The following is a 19,835-nucleotide window of genomic DNA, read 5'->3' on the forward strand; positions in this document are numbered from 1 at the left end:
ACACACACCCCGATCACGCTCACAGAGACACAAACACACACCCTGACCACACCCACAGAGACACACACAGCACACACCTGACTGCACACACAGGCAGACACCCAGACACACAACGCACACACACAGTGAAAGGGGCCCTGTCTGGGGGTCATGATCTGGCCAGTCCTGACTCTGCCACTGACTTCCTGGCCCCGCGCTAGCCCCAGGGGCCTGGCCACTTGCTGCTGGAGTCCTGGGAGCAGGCGACAGGGCCATGGGGCCGGTGCCTTCCCTCCCCTGCTCCTGTTTGCTCTTCGCCTGCAGGTGGCGCAGGCGCACCATGAAGGCCTTGTAAACTGTACAGTATTGTAAGAGCAGGAGGCAATGCTGGGGGATGTGTGTGCAACGGGCAGGGAGGCACAGAGTGTGTGTGCGAGCCATGGGCACACCCGGCTCACAGGCAGGAGAGACAGCCTCCTCCCGGGACCTGGCCGGGATGGGCTCCGGTGTGCCACTTCATGGACGGCAGGGGGTGGACGGCCTGGGAGACGGCCTCCTTCGGGTCTGGGCCCCTGCAAGGCCCACCCCCAGGAGGTCCCGGAAGCTACTGGAAGGAGCCCGCAGGTGATGGGGAGGGGGACCCCACTCTTTGCCCTCCCAGGCAGCTGCCTTCCCCCCGGGGCCTGCCCAGTGGGACTGTGCTCCCGCGGGCTGCCCTCCCCCAGGGCTCCTCCAGCTGGGCAGTGCCCCACGCTGGCCCTCGGGAACGTCTGCTCCATGAACACGTTCCCTCCTTGCCCAGGCTCACAGTGTCCCTTCACCACTGCGTCTCCAACATCTACTCCGTCTTCACCCTTCACCCCTTCTCCTCTGAGGAGCCTCCGGATGCCCCCAGGCCAAGGAGAGGGGCGGGCCACAGGACTGCGGCTCCCTGCCGGCCCCCCGGGGCACCCATTTTGAGGGGAACTGGTGGGGGCCCCAGGCTGGCCCTCTCTGCCCAGAGCCCAGAACCAGCGTGACCAGGCCACGGGGCTGTCTGTGGCGGAGTCAGGACAGTCGAGGCTGGTGGCCCCTGGAGGGGGCGATTTGCCTCAGGGGCTGAGCCCAGCCCACTGCCCCAGCAGCATCCCGTTTCCCCTTGTGCCCTTAAGGGCAGTCAGGCCCAGCCCTGAGCAGCCTCTCTCTCCCTGGGCACCTAAGTCTCCCCCGGCCGCGAGGTCCCTGGGGGCAGAGACTTGGCTCACGGTTGGCCCCCCGCTCAGGGCAGGGCAGCTCAGGAAAGGGGAAGGGCCGAATTCCTGGACGAACTCTCTTGTTTCCCCGAATCTTCTCCCGGGCCGCCGTCTCCCCCTGGCAAGTCTGAAGCCCCTGGTGGCTCTGCCCCCTCCTGAGGAGCTGTGATCCTGAGGGGAAGCCCAGGGGTGGCAGTGCGGCTCACGCCCACCCAGGTCTCGGGAGGCGGGGAGCAGAGAAGCACAGCTGATGGCCCGGCCCCACCCTCATCCAGCCAGTGTCCAGTGCGGGGGACAGCAGTGGCCTGCCCCTTGGAGGACGCACCTCGGGTGGCGGTGGGGAGGCGTGACCCCTTCACTACGGGAGCGAATGGTTGTAAGGACAGGCCTGGGTGCCACAAATGCAGCCCCCTCTAAGACTTGCTCAGGGACGCAGGGACAAGCTCCTTCATTTCCCAAGACACTCGGGGCCCTGCGGGCGGCTGCAGAGGGCTGGCAAGGAAGCATCAACCCCAGATGATCTGGGGTCAGCTAGCGGAAGACCATTCTGTAATTGGGAGGCGTCGCGTGCAATTTGGGGTCTTGGGAGCTTATCTTGAGTTCAAATCCTGGTTCTGCCACCCTTTTCTAAGGATCCGTGGCAAGTTACCTCTCTACACCCATTTAGCCACCTGTACCATGTTGGCAGTACTTGTAGGGTTGACGGCAGGTTTAAATCAGACAACACATTTCAGGCGTTCATCAGGGTCTGTCCTAGGAAGCCCTCAACAAATGGACGCTGTTATGCTAGCTAAATACTGCTTCCCACAGGGGAGGCCAGTCTACGCAAGGAGAAAATGCCTGTGGTTGCATTAATGAAGGTCCAGGGTTCAGAATAATGGAGGGGAGAGTCCTGCTCTCATGGAGATTGATCACAGCCTGCCCAGATGAACAGTCTCAGACATAACACCTGACACTTCCACCCTTCCTTTCTCAGGGCTTCCGCCCTTAGATTCTATGTGTTTTCCTGTTTCTGGAGTTGTCCGCATTGCTGTTTTCTCAGTGAGCAATGCACAGTGAGTGGCAGTGTCAGAACAGCTGGAAGGGTCCATGGAGCCGCCATCCCAGGCAGGGGCTCAGTCCACGGGAAGTAAGAAGGGCTGAACCCCACTCCTTGAGTGGCCTCCCGGGGCACATTCAGATGGTGTATTTTCTGGGCAGGATCACAGGGGTCCTGGGCGGAGCACAAGGAACGCAGACCAAACCAGAGCCATTTTTCTGCAGCCCTGCTTCAGAAATCAAAGGCACCCTTCTGGCTCTTTGTGGCAGGCGGGACCCCCGCCCAGGTCTGCTGGCCTCGCCCTCCCACCTCATCGGATGGCACTGCCCATCGAGGTCTGGGGCTGTGGCACGGCGGGAGCTTCACCAGGACCAGCCTCTGGCCCGGAAGGCACTGGCAGGCGGCTCGTTGTTTCTATTCTGAGGCATGGAGGCCTCAAGGACATTAAGATTACTAAAATGAACAATCCAATCCCAGGCCCAACAGCCGGCCGTGAGTTAGGCTTGGAGCATCTGCCCACCCACCGTGATCGCCTCCTCCCCGTGACAGGCTGAGATGTCCCGTGGCCCGGGGGGCAGGTGTGACAGGCCCTGCTGGTACTCATCTGAGGAAGAGAATCCCAATTCTGCTCCCCGTTCCCAGGGCCATGCCCTTTGGGGAGGTGGGCCCTCCTCAGCTGAGGCTGCATCTTCACTGGCTAGTCGTGGTCATTTCATGCCCCTGGCCAAGGCACTGGCCCGGGTTTCAGCCAATGAGAAGTCAGGCTGGTGGGGAGGGGGGTGGTGGAGAGAATTCTGGAAAGTTCTCCTCCCTCTCGGAGGGAGGACAGAGGATAGGCTGCATCTCTTCCTGCCTATGGACAGCTCCCCTGTCAGCTGTCCTGCCCAGAATGGCAACAGCCCTGAGGGGACCCCAAGAAGACAAGTGTGGGGACACAGCTGACTGTGAGGCTGGGGGCGGGGCAGTGGGGAGGTGGAAGGAAGCCGGGGGTCCTCAGTGATGCTCTCCAGCTGCTGAATCAGCCACGCCTATGAGGCGCGGCCTTGGACTCATTGGCACGTGAGACAAACATCCTTGTGGCCGAAGCACCTGCTGCTGGGTCCTCGGCTGCTGGGACCAGAAGCATCCCGATGGCCTCTGGCTGAGGATCCAGGTCTGCCTTCTGGGCCACGAAGGTGCCCCTGGTCCCCGCTCTGCCCTTGCTTGGTACGTGCTGTCCTGTTCCCTTGCTGACCGACCGCAGGGTGGGGAGTGGGGAAGGGGAGGCAGGCAGAACTGTGACAGTCAAACCTGCCGAGAACACTCATCTTTTACTTCCACGGATATTTCTTGGCATCAGGCAGATAGTGAAGAACACGCTGCACACGATTTACAGACACAGGGACGGCCACAAGGACACAGGAGGCGGCTGAGTCCACCTCAACTGGGGATCGCAGAGGGCCCCAGGCAGCGGAATGCGGTCTCTCATGGGCCGACACAAGACTCAGAGAATTCTGTTTATTGGATCATTTTAATACAGGAAATGCCAGACCAATCAACAGGGAGCACAGACCTTACACAGACGCCTGCGTTCACTACGTGGACGGGAGGGGCTCCACGGCTGTGGGCGTGCATGCATTTCCTTTAGAAACGGGCAGGTGGAGAGCGCATAAATACCACAAAATGACCACGCTCAGAGGGGTCACAGGCCACGAGGGAACCACGCTTCAAAGGCAATCGAGGCATTAAATACAGGACCTACACGGTACAATTCACTTCACCATACGTATAATTTATATATTAAAAGAAAGGGGACCACAGTATATATACGAGCAAGCGGCTTTGGTCAGAGATAACGAACGAGCTGGGTGGAGCCATGCACGGGGAGGGCTTGCTGTCGACTTCCCTCCGCTCTTGTCCTCAACTTTCCCACAGTCACCTGCCATCACAAAATACATCAGCTGGCCTTGGCGCGATCTTAGAAAGTGCCACCAGGATCCTCGGTGGTGTCCTCCGGGCTCCTTGTGGATGGAGAGATGCCCTGGCAGCGAGGACACTGGGAGCCCTGCGTGTAAACACAGCCCGAGGAGTTGCCCTGGAAGGGGCCGGGGCCGGGGCGGGGGGAGGCCAGGCGGAGGTGGGGGCACAGCCGCCAGCCGGGCAGGTGCACGTGCCGCTGGCCCGGGCCGGGAGAGCAGGAATGACTGAGGAGGCATCCACTTCTGCAAGCAAAGCTTAAACGGCAAGACGAGCCTGTTTCTCTGCAGCTGTCCATCACCGGGTCCCTCAGAACTGACTCGCGCTGCTGGGGTCGCACTGCAACAACCGGACGATGGAGGGGTCGCTCTTGGCACCTTTAATGAATTCTTCCAGGGACAGTTTGCCTGTGGTGGGGGGGGGGGTGGGGGGCGTGGGAGAAAGGAGAGTTAGCCCATGCTCGTTGTTCTTGACCCTTCCAGAGAGCATGGGGGCAGCTCCCACGTCAGGGACGCCCCTCTTGGTCCAAGTCTTGAGCCTTCCTGAACTGGGGGTTGTCTAGGCTCCAATCACTTCGTGGGCATTTCTGGAAAAACCTTTTTGCTTTCACTGCTCACTGCAAAGCATCGGGCAGGACATACCCAGTATGACAGCAGGTTGTGGCTGGTGGGGCAATGTAAGACCTTTTAAAAATCACCGCACGCTTTTCTTAAGAAAGATGTGACGTCCAGAGAGAACGTGCCTCTGCCTCCAATCCATGACTAATCCAAGCCTCCAAGGCTGAGAGGGTCATGGGTGGGCGGGTGGGCAGCCCGGGTCCCCCAGAGGCATTGCCCAGAGCACGGTTTCCTGCCCAGCCAGCTCGGCCGTCCACTGGGGCGGCACAGGCCTGCTCGGGCTGGGGATAGCTCTCTGCTTCTGTACTATCTGCCCCACGGGATGGGAGGAGCGACTAGAAAGAGGGATGGGCTACACTGAAGGTCCAGCTGGTGCCTCCCTCATCCTCGGTCCCTCCTTCGCCGCAGACCCTGTTACTTCTAGGATAGGAGATAGGAAAGCGATTTTTAAAACGAAGCTGCTGGAGAAAGGTGAGTTCCAGAGGAACCGACGCCGTGGACAGACACACGCCCGCCCTGGCGGTCCCTCCCCCAGGACGCAGATGAGGGAAAGGACGGGGTTTGCAGCAGACTCTGTTCTGCTGGCTCGTACCTCGGGGAGCCTGCTTCCACCTCTGCGTGGGAGGCTCTGCAGCTATAACTGGACAGCAATGTTGACCCCGTGGGATGGGCGCTCGTGGCATGTGTCCAGCCCATGAGAAAGGAGCAGGCTTGACGTGTGTGAAGAGACACAGCTCTGCTGCCGTGGGCATGTGCCCACCCTTTCCCTGTCTCAGGGGCTTCATCTGTATGGGGGCCCTGGGAACGCCCATTTCCAAGAGTCACTGAGAGGATGAGAGGAAGGATGTGTTTGGGGGTTTGGCCCAGGCCTGGCTTGGAGGACGCACTCAGTTAGCAAGTGGCCACCAGGAAGCCAGGAGCAGGCAGCAGACAGGGGCACAGCTTGCCAGGCCCCTCCCACCTGCCCACTGCCGGAGAGGGACACCCCCTCCTATGGGTCCCCAGCAGGGGGACAGGCAGGCTGGTCCCCCGGGTGACTAAAGAATGCCTAGGCTAAGGGACAGATTGGGAAGGGAGGGGACAACCACGCCCTCAGCAGAGGAGAAGTTCCGGGGCCCTCTGCTGGGACTCCCCTTACAGAGATGGAACTTTCACCGGCTACTCCCCCACCCTCTGGCCTCTGACCACTCTGGGCAAGGAACTTCTGAAGGCACCGCCCCCTCCTCCTGGCAGGGAGCAGGGCTGCCGAGGGGGTCCCTGAGCACAGTCTGTCCACATGGTCAGGGTGTTCCTGGTGCTCGGCCAGGCTCCATCCATGTGTACGGCCACACGTGTACGGCCAGGATGAAAGTTAATAGGAGACGGTTGCTTCCACAATACCTGTGCCCTGGAGAAAACCCGCTAGCCACCCAACACAGGGGGCAGAGCCCTGTGCTTCCCTAGGGTGGCAGGGAAGGTGGGACTAAGTGTGGGGGCTGCCCACTCCTGAGCAGCCCCTGAGAAGGGCCCTGCCTTCACTCTTCTCCTCCCCAACATTGCCTCCTCCATCCCCTCCCGGAGCTCCAGGGATGGGTGTACCCCGGGGCTCAGAGCAGGAGGGCTGTCCAGGGAGTGCTGACCCAGGTTCACAACAACCCGGGAGGGAGCACGGTGCAGCCCACCAGCCCTCAGAAGGGGAGCGGTCAGGGCAGAGGGGTCCTGGGTGGAGTGCAGACTGGGTCTGTGCTAAGCTTTATGGGCATCGTCTCACTGAACCCTCACAGCCCTGAGAGACAGAACCTACTATCCCTAGTCCAGAGAGCAGGAAACCGTGGCCGGGGGGAGCCAGACTTGGCACAGGTCTGCGGGAATTGTCACCAGGAGGGCAGAGGCCACGCTTCTATCAGCCTGAAGGCCATGCCAGGCACCAGGCTGCCTCGCTGTGTGTGCAAACATGTTCTGAAAACTGTCACCTCGCTGTCTGACGCGTCTGATGTGCTTTCTGCTGCCTGCAGTCACAGCGCAAACCGCAGCCCTGCCGGCTCAGCCCTTTCACTCACTTGGGGACAGCACTTCAGAGTTTACAGAGCACTTTCTCGGGCATTAGCTTCTTCTTCATCTCCAGCACAACCCTGGGGGTATTTTCTTTTCTTTTCTAAACCTCACGTTTCTCTAACGTTCAACAGCAAACCAGGACTGGCTCTGGACCGCACTTGACAAAGCCCGCGAGAGGCGCAGATCCGTCCCGTTTCACAGCTACAGCCCCTTGTGTGGATCCCACGGAAGCTCAGGGCTACTGCGGAGCAGGGGGCTTGGGGCACGTCTTCCCTGTACCGCAGCCACTGCCACCCCTCCTGGACCCACCATCGCTGCTGCGGGAGGCCCCACAGCCCCCGGCACAGCTTCTGCAAGCCAGTACATCCTACCAGAGCCCCGGGGCCCCCATCTCAGTGACGGCAGTGAGCAAAGCACAACCCGCTTCCCAGCTCCCCACCACTCAGGACCCTTGGTCCCACCCCTCCAGGGCCCGGGCGCCAGCAGTACCCCTGCCTCCCCTCCCCTAGACATGCTCACAGGGCTAATAGTCCCCCGCAGTGTAGAACCGAGGGGACTACGGCTCCAGGGGCATCGACATGCCGCGAGGACAGAGCCAGGACACAGGCCCAGGTCTCTCTGACTCTGAGTCCCGGTTCTTCCCTCAGCCCAGCTGCACCGATGGGCAAGGCCAGGGGTGGACTGGGCGAGGCCTCAGAAGCTGCAGAGGGGAGGGAAGTGCCCCAAACACTTCTTTGCTCCCAGCAGCATTGCACAGACACACGGCAAGCCTACCATCATTGTTCGTGTCCATCTGCCTGAAGATCTTATCCGTTCGTTTCTCTGGAGTGGACTCGTCCTCGGGCATCTTCATCACAGAGGACACCATTTTGTATATAGCCTGAAAAGGGGCAGACAGAAGCGCGTGCTGAGAGGTTCCAGGATGTTCCTGGGAGGACGAGGCAGCTGTGAGCTTCCAGCCAGCCCACAGCAGGGCATGGAGAGGATGCTCACCGGCCTTCAGGACCCTTCCCCAGCTAGAAGAAGGTTCCGGGCTACTCCCAGTAACGCGGATGAATACCAGAGATGCCATGTTGGGCAAGGCAGACACACTATGCGAGGTTCAAGAGAAGGCAAAACGACTCCACTGTGATAGTCATAAGACTGGGGGCCATCTGGGGGTGGGAGGTGGGACAGTGCCCAGGAAGGCACTTGAGGGAGCCTTCTGGGGGGATGGGAATGCTCTGAAACTCACCGAGGGTGGTGGGGACACAAACGTGCAGCCCCTCACGCTGCACACTCAGCTGTGAGCGTTACCTCAGTTAAAAACACAGAAGACTTAGCCCCTGAAACCCATGGGGAGAACCACTTAAGAACCCCAGACAGGACAGGCACTGGGCGGCCCAGTGTCTCCAGCAGGACAGAGAGCCTTGTCTTAGGGTCCTGCCATCTGGGGGCTCAATACCACTGCCAGCCGTCTCTGTGTGTCTGTCTGAGCGGCCGGCCGGGCAGGTGCCCTGTGTGGTGGGGGGCGTACGTGTGTGTGCTGAGGGGCCGTGATGAGGCCAGTGACCAGCAGCTCATCAGAGTAACATGCGAGGGGGAAGGGGCAGTGCCACTGGGGGATTCTGTTCAGAGACAGCTTGACCGAGATTCTTGTTCCTGACCCAACAGACCAAGAACAGCAAAAGCCTGAGAGTTGTTATACCTTGAAAGCAGGGCATTAAAAAAAGCCCGAAAGACCAAAACAGAATGATCTCGAGGGAAGTTTCCAATATTTACCACACCCTCGCCCCTCACCCATCTCCATCTGTGGGGTGGGACCTGTCTGCCGGGGCGTGCATCTTCCTGGGACGGGTCTTCCTCCTGGACTGGGCCAGGCAGCCTGCAGCATGACAGCCAAAGCCAGTCAAGCCCTTCGGAGGCTCTGCGCGACCTAGAACACCTGTCCGTTTTGAGAAGGGTGTAGCAGCCGGCATCCTGCCTGGCAGGCTGAGGAGACATCCAAAGGGCCAGGGGGCTCTCAGGGTTGGGGAACTCGGTTGGGGGCCTAGCAGCCAGATCCCACCCGGACAGGCAGCCACCCCTCACTGCTCTGAACGATCCTACCTGTGTCTCTAGATTTGGGGCAGGCCAGTCTGCTCAGCCAGGGTCAGGCATGCCCACCTGCAAACAGCTCAGGATGAACCTGGGCTCCTAGGATAAGCGAGTCCCAGGACGCAGAATTCTGACTTCCACCACCACACAGAGCAAAGAGCCAGGAGTGACAAATGGACTGCAGAGGCCCCAAAACTGCGGTCATTTATTCTCACTGCATGAAAACCGCCTATTTGGGAAATGGCTTGGTCACTCCTTAGGGCATTTCCTGCTGGTCTGCGAGTTCCTGTGGCTCTGACGCCCCTTGCTTGAGACTTAGCGCTGAAGATCTTGCATGTAGAGAACGCCTCTTCTGAGGAATTCCAGAACCAAATCCCCCAGTCTCCAGGAGTGGGGACGTGGGGGGTGCCAGGGAGCGGCAGCCCTGTGGCTCTCTGCTCTCTATCACACAGCCAGGCACCTGCTGAAGTGGACAAAACTCGCTTTCTTTCTGGAAACCAGCCTCACCTGCCACAGCTGTCGACAGGCAGGAAGGCAAATAGGTCTCAAAAAATGGTGTTCTTTCTATGCTTGAGCTCATTCTGTCATCACTAATGTTTCCACTTTACTTTACAATTGCACGTTCCTGGGGATAATACAAGCTGCTTGGTTGTATTGGGGCTTGCAAAGATCTTGGCAGGGGCCTTCTGCAAGGGTCAAGAGTCTGCTTAATCACTATAATTCCCGCTCTGTTCATTCTTAGGAAATCACCTCCCTGAGCCTCAGATTTTGTGAAATGTAGAGAACGACCCCCCTTCATAGGGCTGTGAAGATGAAAACTGATCAAAGCACGTGGTCCAGGCCTGATGGATAGCAAGTGATCAATAAACAGGCTCTGATCATCACTATTTGCAAGGACCCGCTGGTCAGGTGACAACTGCTCACTTTCAAAAGTGCACAGAAGAAGGGCAGATAGTGGCCTGGCCGAGAATGACCGGATGCCACAGTGAACACAGAGCACTGTCTGGGGGTGGCCCACCTTGGGGGGACCCTGGCATGCAGTGGAACCCACAGGCCTCCAGCCACTCATGCCTGGCCAGCCTGCCGGGAGCCGTACCTGCACGATCTCCAACATCTCGCTGCGGCTGATATAGCCATTGCCGTCCAGGTCGTACATGCTGAAGGCCCACTTGAGTTTCTGCTCCAGCTTGCCCCGCGAGGTCACGCTCAGCGCGATGATGAACTCCCGGAAGTCGATGGTGCCGTCACCGTTGGTGTCGAAGGTGCGGAAGACATGCTCGGCGAACTTAGACGCGTCACCGTAAGGGAAGAAGTTGGCGTAGATCTTCTTGAACTCGTCCACGGTCAGGTGGCCGGTGGGGCAGTCCTTGAGGAAGCCCTTGTACCACTCCTGCAGCTCGTGGTCTGTGAACTCCGTGTTCTCCCGCAGGTCCTGCAGCACCTCGGGCCGCAGCTTGCTGTTCTGCTTGCCCATGGTGGCTGGCAGCTACACCTGCAAGACAGGGGCTCAGCTGGGGACACTGGGCTGGCCCAGGGTCTGGCTCCCCACAGCCTACAGCCACTGAGTGGGGCTGAGGAACATCCCTTTCATGTCCTGCACCAAGGGCCGGAGAGGCCCAAACAGGGCCGTTGCTGTGCCTGAGAAGTCTCAGCCCATCTGAACCCCCCGCGGGAAGGCGGGCCATTAGTCTGCGACCCACCACTAGGAAACTGAGACGCTGCACCCTCACACTGCAAGATCCGTTCTGACTCCAATAACGTGGAAACGCAGGGAAAAAAGGCAACTTAAAATCAGTGGAATGAGGTGTTTATCAGGTGCCCACTGGGGGGGTGTCCAAGATGTGAGGGTTAAATCCTCCTTTATCACCCTCCTCAGCTTCAGGCTAAGGTGCCAGGCTGAGCGCACCCCCAGACCTCGTGTTATGAGAAGTTCTTTTCTATTTTGGGCACCACAATGTTTTGATCTTTAGAATAGGTTCAGAAACTCTCAGGGAGTCCCCTCTCTATTTTCCCTCTGAAAAACGCCTCTGGCGGTGGGGGGTGGATCCAGAATTAGCGCTAAGAGTGTGGTGAGGTCTCAAGTGCTCACAGTAAGTGTCAGGCCCCTGTGGGCGTGCAGCAGCGTGCTCCCCACAGCTGCCCACGAGGCCTGGATCCCAGACTGATCCTGGGTGACATGACCCGCAGACATTCCACAGCGTTCCCCTCACCACCGCATCTTCCCTTCTCAGTTTAACTATAACACGAGAACACGGCTTCATCATTTTGATGCATACAGAAAAACGGACAATAAAATGTTTCCCACCCTAGTCCCAGAGGCAACCACTTTAAGCTGCTTCCACATTTATGAATTCTAAACAGCGTGTACAGAATCCCTGTTACGAAAGATAATAAATGCAGGTCACCTGCTCTCCCTGGCACTTCCTCTTTCCTTGCCCCCTCCCGGGTTTTATTAGTTTTATACACACATATCACTGTTTTTACTTGTTATCTTTATGACTTCAATTATATACTTGAGGTTCCTTTTCTAAATTTCTACATAGGGCAGGTTGGCAATATCTTTCAAAATTACAAACACACATTCACTTTGACCCAGCAATCCCACTTGTAGGAACTTATCTAAAGATACTCCCACCTGTGCCAACAACCTGTGTGCGCGGCCACCTGTTGTCTGTAATAATAAACAACCCAGAAATCCACCATCACACACTGTAAAAAGAGAAGGTGCAGAGTTTGCTACCATTTGTGGAAATAAGAGAAAACAATGTGTGTGTGTTTATGTGTCTGGAAGGACTTACTAGGGAATGACAGCATTAGCTGGAGAGAGAGCTGGCTGATGGACAAGGGTTAATTGGAGAGTTTTTACTGTAAATCCTTTTGAAATTTCAAAACGTTGAATTCTCACTATATATTTTCTACTCAAAAAATAAATACACAAAAATAAAAATAACCAGACCTCTATTTCTTGATCTAGCAACTCGATTCTTTCTGTAAGATCACACTATTCTATTCCCCTCTCCCAGCGTCGCCTCTCCTTCCTTCTACATCAGCTTTAGTCATGGAAACCACCCTTTTTACATTGGTAGGGTTTACAATCCCGACTTTCTGCTTTTCCTATAGTTTGATCCTAAAAACCGGAAACCAGCAAATCTCTGAGTAACCCGGACATCCGTCTCCCAGGGAGGGAGCAGCGTGAGTGAGAAGGCAGATCAAGGGCGGGGCCAGCAGGGGGCGGGGCCAGTCAGGGGGTGGAGCCAGCGCGGAGGGGGCGGGGCCAGGCAGAGGACACGCCCCGCCCGACCCAGTCTAGCTCTGATCCTGCAGCCCGGGAGGCCCCCTCTCCAACTGCAGCTTGCACTAGAACGAGGACAAACTGGCTCCTATTCCTCTGAGGGGTTGAGGGATCACACGAGATCTAGGCCACCGATAGGCCACCAAGGGAGACACAGGCTCCGCTAAGCCAGGCGCCTCCCAGCCCCGAGGCGGAAGCCCCTAGCCCGGCAAATCCAAGGACTCGAGATGAGGACCAGTACAACGAGCACAGGGAGAAGCCAGCTGGGCGCGGCTGGGGTCTCAGGCTGGTGTCTGTCCTCCTGTCTGTCCATCTGTCCTAGGCTCTCCCGCAGGCACTCCGAGGAGGGGCCAGATCCAGCCAGCAGCTGCTCTGAGCAGGCCTCCCCGGGCGTCACCCCGAGGCCTGCCCCTCGGAGCGGCCCCTCCCGCCCGCCCTCCTCCTGCCCACACCCAGCCTCCTGAGTGCGAGTTCTCACGCACACGGGAAACTCAGAGTCCAGGAGGCCCCCGGCACTGGGTGGGCTCCCGAGGCTGACTCTCCAAAAGCTACGCATGCCACTGAGCCGGCAAGCCAGATGGCAGGCAGAGAGGAACACACACTGGGCCCGCGAAGCTCAGGAATAGCACGAGTCCTTTCAACAGACAGCACAGTACAGGCACTGAACGGCCCCGGGGGTTAGGGGAGAGGCCACTGGTGCAGTGCGGGCTCAGAGCCGGCTCCACCGCCCGCTCTGGGTGACCCGGGGCAGGTCAGGAACTTGTTGGAGCTCTGGTTCCCCCTCTGAATGCGGGGAACTGTGGGCGTTGTGAAGACAAAGAGGCAGCTTTACTGAGCACCCACTGTGCGCTGTGTACTGGAGCAAGCCCAAAGCCACCAGCAAAACCCCTCCGGCCCCTGCCCTCTGGGCAAAGCTGGATGGGTGCTCACAGGTGGGAGTGAGGGCCCAGAGAACCCCCAACTGATAGGACACGACAACCTGTCCATGGTGCTTCAGGAATGAGGATGAGGAGCAAGCCGTTGTCCACAAAAGGAAGGGCGGGCGCAGCTGGGAAGAACTCGGGGACGAGGACACTAGAGCTGAGCCCTGCAGGGTGAACAGGCACCTGGCTGGTGGACGGCAAGGGCGCCCAGTGGGGCCAACAGTCTGAAGACCCGACACGTGCAAAACACAGGAGGGGAGGGGGCCAGAGCACAGTTGGGGCGAGGGGAGCCGGGCTGGGCCCACTGTGGGGCTGGAGGCACGAGAGGTTTGGGAGGGGAGCGGGCAACATCAGGCCCTGGCTAAGAATCACGGGGCGCAGTTTGGAGAAAGGGTGAGAGGGAAGTCTCGGCTGTGGATGGAGCCCCTAGGGGACGCATCAGGAGTATGTGAGACCAGTCTTGAGAACAGGACGGTGGACTGTGGGCAAGGTAGACACACACCTCTACGCCTGAAATGAATGCCTTTCCAAACTCCACCTCCCCAGCTGAACTCTCTCCTCCGACCAAATTTCCAAATGCTCTCCCCGCTCTGGTTAATGTCCCCTCGTTAGGATCCTTTTATTAACCTTTTCACCCCATCTCTGATTCTGTCCATTCGCTCTTTTTTAAACAACCTCTTGGCCTCCTCTAGCTCCCTCACTTAGGACTTTTGGACTGCAAAACTTTTAGCCTAGACTTGCTGCGTGGCTTTGGGCCAGCAGTCCCACCTCTCTGTGTTGGTAGAAGGAGGAGGTGAGCGATGGCCCATCAAGTCTTCTGCTCTGTGCAGCACCCTCCTCGGGGGTCCCACTCGACTTAAGACGCCCTGCAGACTTTGCACATGTCCACCTCAGTAATTCCTGTGCTAACTTCCCAGTCCTTTCATCAGTTCCGCTGCTCTCCTGGCTTTGTATTTTCCACACTCCTGGATGGTGCCAGTCGTCTGGGCAGCAGCTGGAGGGCAGAGCCATCAGTCACCCAACCTCCCATCTGAGGCCTTCAGGGCAGCAAACCCAAGCGCAGAGGGTCCAGACCCCAGGTGCTCTCCTTCTGAACTTGGTCAGCCTCGTTCTTCACTTTGTCCAGCTGAGAACTGCTGCTGCTCCTACCGGCAGTGTGTCCACGTGTCCTTTGAGGGGCGGCACCGAACCTTGCAGTATGTGGCCAAAAAGGCCCAGCCACGAGCAGAACGGGACAGCTGCTGTTGGGGGCTGAACTGTGTCCCCCAAGATTCATGTTGATGTCCTAGCCTCAGTACCCTGGAATGTGACCGTACCTCGGAATGACTGTGCCCCGGAATGTGACCGTACCTTGGAGTGTGATTATGGAGAAGGGCCTTTCAAGAGGTGACTAAGTAAAAATGAGGTCATGTGGTGGGCCCTGATCCACTCTGACTGGGGTCCTTATAAGTAGTGATTAGGACACAGACATGCAAACAGGGTCAACCATGGGAAGACACAGGGAGAAAGTGGCCTAGATCTACCACCCCTTGGCGACACCTTGATCTCAGACTTCCAGCTTCCAGAAGGGTAAAATAACAAATTTCTGTCTTTGAAGGCGCCCGGTCTGTGGCACTCTGTTAGGCAGCCCTGGGACACTAAGACAGCTGCCTGCGGGAACTGACCTGATCAGCATGTGCCATCGGTATCTATGGGGCGAACCCCAAGTCAGCCCCGTGAGGCTCCCCAGCCTTAACTCCAGGGCACCCGGTGGGGGGACCATCCGAAGAAGGTTCCTGGACTGTGGGCTTGGTTTGGTCAGACACTTCACGCACATCAGTCCCACATTACCAACGAGGAAACAGCCCCTCTCGAGGCAGAGCCAGCACTTGGACCAGGTCCGACGGCCCCGTCCCGCATCTTGCCGCGGGCAGCCAGGGGAGGCTGGTCCCGGGGAGAGCAACGGCGTTGGGAACGTGGCCTTCCCCAGGCGTCTTCGACAGGCACCGCCTTTCCCAATTAGCACTGCTGCCCTTTCATCGTGGAAACAGGCCTCGTTCTGTGAAGTTCTAGGCTCTGAGAGGCCAGGATCAGTCCTTTCAGGTCCACTCACCTCCCAGAAAACTAAATTCCCACCCGAATGATAGCACCAGTTTGCCTCAAAACGCATCCGAGTTCCATCCTTTCAGATCCCACAGAAATGCCAGCTCCTAGCACCTCCTCTGCCTGAAATGACAACCGTTTATGGAAAGGAGGGGACCAGATGAGGGAGAGTGACGAGTGCAGCCACACAGCCACAAGAAGAGGACGGGGGCACTACTGTCAGCCTGGGAAGGGGCTTCCTCCATCCCAGCCCCTCCCCTCGGGTGTGCGTCCTGGGACAGACCCAGGAGACTGCAGGGCCCCAGCTCCCAGCAACTCCTCCTCAGGGTGCTCCCACGTCTTGCTGGACCTGGCACAGAGCAGGCACCTGCTGGCCGAATGGGCGTCCTTGCTGTGTGGACACGCACAGGCACAAACGTTTTGCTGACTTTGGAGGCAGGGAGGTTTTCAGCAAAGCTGGCCTTCCAGTAGGGCCTGGGTGACCCCCTTTCAGGGAGGCAATGGAGGGGACAATAGAAGGGGCTTCGTGGGCCTGTGGGATGGGGAGGAGGAGGAGAAGGAAGGGCACTGGGCTCCGGCCCAGCACCGGCCAGAGCGGCAACCCTGTGATCTGTTTCCGCATCTGGTCTCCTTCAGAGAAAGGGTTCTGTTGATAGCACCAGCCTGATGCCAAGACCCGCTCATCTTAGGGTCCCGAGCCCAAGAGCCTAAACACGAGAGAACACGGAGGCAGAAGCGTCCAGGGATCCCAAGACGGTAGAATATTTTTGCCCCTTTCTCTCAACCGCCCCCCAAGAAAAAGTACAAGAAACAGAAAACAAATGCCATGCCTGTGACCCTGCCTGTGACCTTGACCACGTCCATGAGGCCATGTCTAGGACCCCAACACGCTCAGGTGGAAAGATGGCAAACGACAGAGCAGGGCAGAGGGAGGTCAGGCCTCAGGGCTGCAGAGAGGGGGGAAGCAGGCTGACCGGTGCCTGAAGGGGAGAGGAGGCGACAAGCTGAGAGAAGGGGCGGGTGGAGAACCGTGAAAGTCCGCGTGGGAAACAGAGCCTCGTCCCGCCCACTCCAATCCCTCCCTGCCGGGGGCATGGCCAGACTACACTTCCCAGCGCCCCTTGCAGTCCGGTGGGCATGGACCACGTGCTGGTCAACGCAACGTGGACGGAGCACTGTCTACCACTTCCAGGCCTGGCCCTCAGCACCTCCCTTTCCTACTGTGACATGGACTACCCAGGGGAGGACTCAGAGGCCCCAGAGGGCGCAGACCCCATAGGCCTTCTTAGCAGGGCTTCCCCATGCGACTGCGCCCACAGTAGATGCCTGGAGTGCCCATCTCTCAGTGCTCCTGAGGGTGGTGCACAGGAGAGAAGGCATTCACCACACACAGCGGATGCTTCAGGGTATCAGGACTTGTCCTGTCCTGAACCCCCGCAGACACAGGAGGTGGGATGGCAGCCCTGCTGAATGGAAGAAGTCTGAGTCCCCGAATGGCTGCATGGAGCAGAGTCCTCCTGTCCCCAGAGTCATGTCACATTGTAACGGGAAATGCTTCTTTCTCGTGCTTAGCACTGAGATTTGGGGGCTGTTTGCTCCTGCAATCAGCAACCCTGACCAGCAGAGCCTCGCATCCTGCCCCTCAAAGTGGCACAGTCAGGGGGCCACCACCTCCACACGGGGAGCCTCTGCAGAGACCCTGGGTAGTGAGCAACAGGCCCTGAGGTAGTGGGCAAGGCACCGACACAGAAGTTAAGTGTAAGGAGAGAGGAGAAGTCCACACACCACATGGAGAGACCTTGGCCGGCCTCTGCCCCTCACCAGCATGGGGCTGGGCCGGCTCAACCAGAGAACTGGAGGATCTTTCCCCAGAGAGACAGAACTGCCCTTCCTCCCCCAACAAGAAAAGACCTAAAACCACTAACATCTGGGGGGGTCCTCAAAAAGGGGGCCGCTCTATCAGCTGCTGCTGTTTTTGTTATGAAAAAGCGATACGGTATAGTCAGAGAGAATGAGTATAATCCAGTGTTGATCATCTTTGGAAATCCTGAATTAACTCTGAACAAGTATTTAGTAAGAGCACATTACGTATCTACCACCATCCTGGCTGCATCGGGGGGACAGAGGTACTGGGCACGGGTCCCGCCTTCAGAGAGCTTATCAAGGCCCAAGCATGTGGAATGAAGGCAGCCCCTCACACCGGCCCATTTTAGCAGCAAATAAACCAACATCAGTAATCCTGATCACAGCTACAGTCCGCCAAGGACTCCCGCAGTGCCAGGCGCCATGCAGACGATTTTACATATGGTGAAACTCAGGCCCAGGGTCCACGGCTAACGGAGCTGGGATGTGAACATTAGTCTGTCTTGATCTTGACCACAGAGCTCTACAGTGGACCCTGAACCCTGGGAGGTGAGCAGGACAGGCCTGGCACGCCCAGCTGTACAGAGAAGAAAAGCAAGACTGGGAGAAACTGAGTGTCCAGGAAACAAAAAAGATAAACTTTACTTCAAGGGAAAAAGTATCAAGAAATCATGGATAGAAAAACATGCTTTCTTGCCATTATCTTGAAGGTTGAATTAGTCAAATCCGAGGCTGTCAAAGTCACGGCTGCCGGGAGACCACCTTTTAGAGAATGACGTTGTAGGAACACGTCGCTGATTTACGGAGACCCCACTGCCCTGAAGTGGGGCACCCACCTCCGCTTGTTTCAGCTCTTGACCGCGCTCAGACGGCTGAACTGAAGCATAACCATTTTAAAAGCCGGTAATACTAATTTTGTTGTAGGAAGTTCAAGTCGACCAGAAGGCCACCTGCTAGAGCAGGTGGAAATCCAGAGCTGGGGGGCTCACGTCTGCAGAACTTCCCTAAGAGGGCGAGCTGAATTCAGATGAAAAGAGCTCTGGAGGTTGGCTGTACGACAGTGTGAATGTACTTAACATCCCCGAACCCTGCACTTAAAGATGGCTAAGGGGCCGGCCCGGTGGCGCAGCGGTTAAGTGCGCACGTTCTGCTTCGGTGGCCCGGGGTTCGCCGCTTCAGATCCCGGGTGTGGACATGGCACTGCTGGGCAAGCCATGCTGTGGTAGGCATCCCACATATAAAGTGGAGGAAGATGGGCACGGACGTTAGCTCAGGGCCAGTCTTCCTCAGCAAAAAGAGGAGGATTGGCAGCAAATGTTAGCTCAGGGCTAATCTTCCTCAAAAAAAAAACCCCAAAAAACAAAGATGGCTAAGATGGTAAATTGAATGTTAAGTATATGTTTTAAAGGGAGCATATTCCTGGGAGGGCCAGGCCATGTAAGAGGGCCTCCCTCCAGGGTCACAGTGTCCGCAGTCCGGTCTGATAGCCTGGGACCCCTGGGTCTGGAGGTTCCAGGTCGAAGATTCTTGAGTCCCTGGAGCCTCTCATTCCAAAGGTGACACCCCCCCCCGCCCCCCCCACAGCTCCAACAAAGGCCATCGAGTCCAGGAAGGCAGCACCACATTTCCTGGAAGAATCCGGAAACTCACTGTCTGCAGATCCCCTGTGCATCATGTCCTGAGCCATTTAATTGTGCGAATATTTGTGCACATGTGTCCACAAGCCAGTGCTCTGCTCCCCAGAAGCCTGAACCCAGGAGCGCAGGCCATGCTTGCCCTCGGCATGTCCTCAAGGCCTGGCACCAGGCTGGGCGCACAGTATATTCCAGTCCATGGGGCCTTCTGGATGCCTAGGGAGGCAGGTCCCTGTTGTCAGGCTCCAGGCTGCTTATGGCACAGGTGCATATGGATGGCAATAAAAAGTGACATGAAGTGGGGGCTCCAAGGAGGAAGCATTCATCCCAATGGGGAGACCAGGTAAGCTGCCTAGAAACACAGCATGTGGAATCAAAACCAAATGATGAGAACTTCAGAGGCTATTGGAGGCTCAACCCCACAGGTCACCTCTAGGGAGCACAGGGAATATTCCAGGTGCTGGGAAGGTGGGGGTCACGCTTGGCCGGGCTGGGGGGCGGCAACGTCATCGCCGTCTTAGAGAAGGAACTGAGGCTTCTGTGGGGCCCGTGCTTGTCTGCAGCAGGCAGGGCTACGATTCCCGGGCCCTTCCAGTGTCAAGGTCTGTGGGCAGTAACGGAAGCCACCGAAGTGCTCCCAGCTGGTGTTCATCCTTGCTCCCTTGCCATTAAACTCGCTCTCTAGGGCGGTTTCACGAGATGGCCGTCCGACTGTGACTTGCACAAAGCCTTAAAGTGGAGCCCAAGAATGCCAAATAAAGCCTCAGATACGCCCAGTACTCACCTGCGTGTGCTTACCAAAGGCCCACATGAAACATTTCACACGAACAACCTCATTTTAGCTCTCTCGCGGAGGGGCCCGGCCCGAAGCAGGCAGCTTCGCAGGGAACGGCACGGTGGATCACTGCATACACGGTGACCCCTCGGTTATTAATTAAGCTACTGAACCAACCTTATTGACAGCTTGCTGGCTGGGGAGACGGCAGACAAAAAGCAATCCTTTCTGCAAAAACAGAAAGCACCACTCCCATTTCCCAGCAGAAGCCGGCCCTGGCCCTGGTCGTTAGGCAAACACTCTAGCCTTCATCTATCGGGAAATCTTCCTTTC

General features: G+C 57.7%; 1 protein-coding gene across 12 annotated transcripts in view; it reads right to left on the reverse strand.

The window, feature by feature from the left end:
- Nucleotides 1–3,733: 3,733 nt before the first annotated feature.
- The window catches only part of HPCAL1 (hippocalcin like 1), a 122,655-nt gene continuing 106,553 nt past the window's right edge, over nt 3,734–19,835 (reverse strand). For 11 of the 12 annotated variants that reach the window (XM_070574492.1, XM_070574495.1, XM_070574499.1 and 8 more), the window contains 3 exons: nt 10,030–10,425; nt 7,632–7,737; nt 3,734–4,613 (listed from right to left, as the gene is read on the reverse strand). In XM_070574492.1, the coding sequence (XP_070430593.1) occupies nt 4,516–4,613; nt 7,632–7,737; nt 10,030–10,407 (582 nt within the window). In that variant the 5' untranslated portion in view covers nt 10,408–10,425 and the 3' untranslated portion in view covers nt 3,734–4,515. Of the gene's footprint in view, nt 4,614–7,631; nt 7,738–10,029; nt 10,426–19,511; nt 19,712–19,835 lie in introns of those variants that run through there. The other variant, XM_070574503.1, reaches the window with a different exon arrangement.

Source organism: Equus przewalskii, chromosome 14 (assembly GCF_037783145.1).
Source record: "Equus przewalskii isolate Varuska chromosome 14, EquPr2, whole genome shotgun sequence".
NCBI classification, from domain to species: domain Eukaryota; kingdom Metazoa; phylum Chordata; class Mammalia; order Perissodactyla; family Equidae; genus Equus; species Equus przewalskii.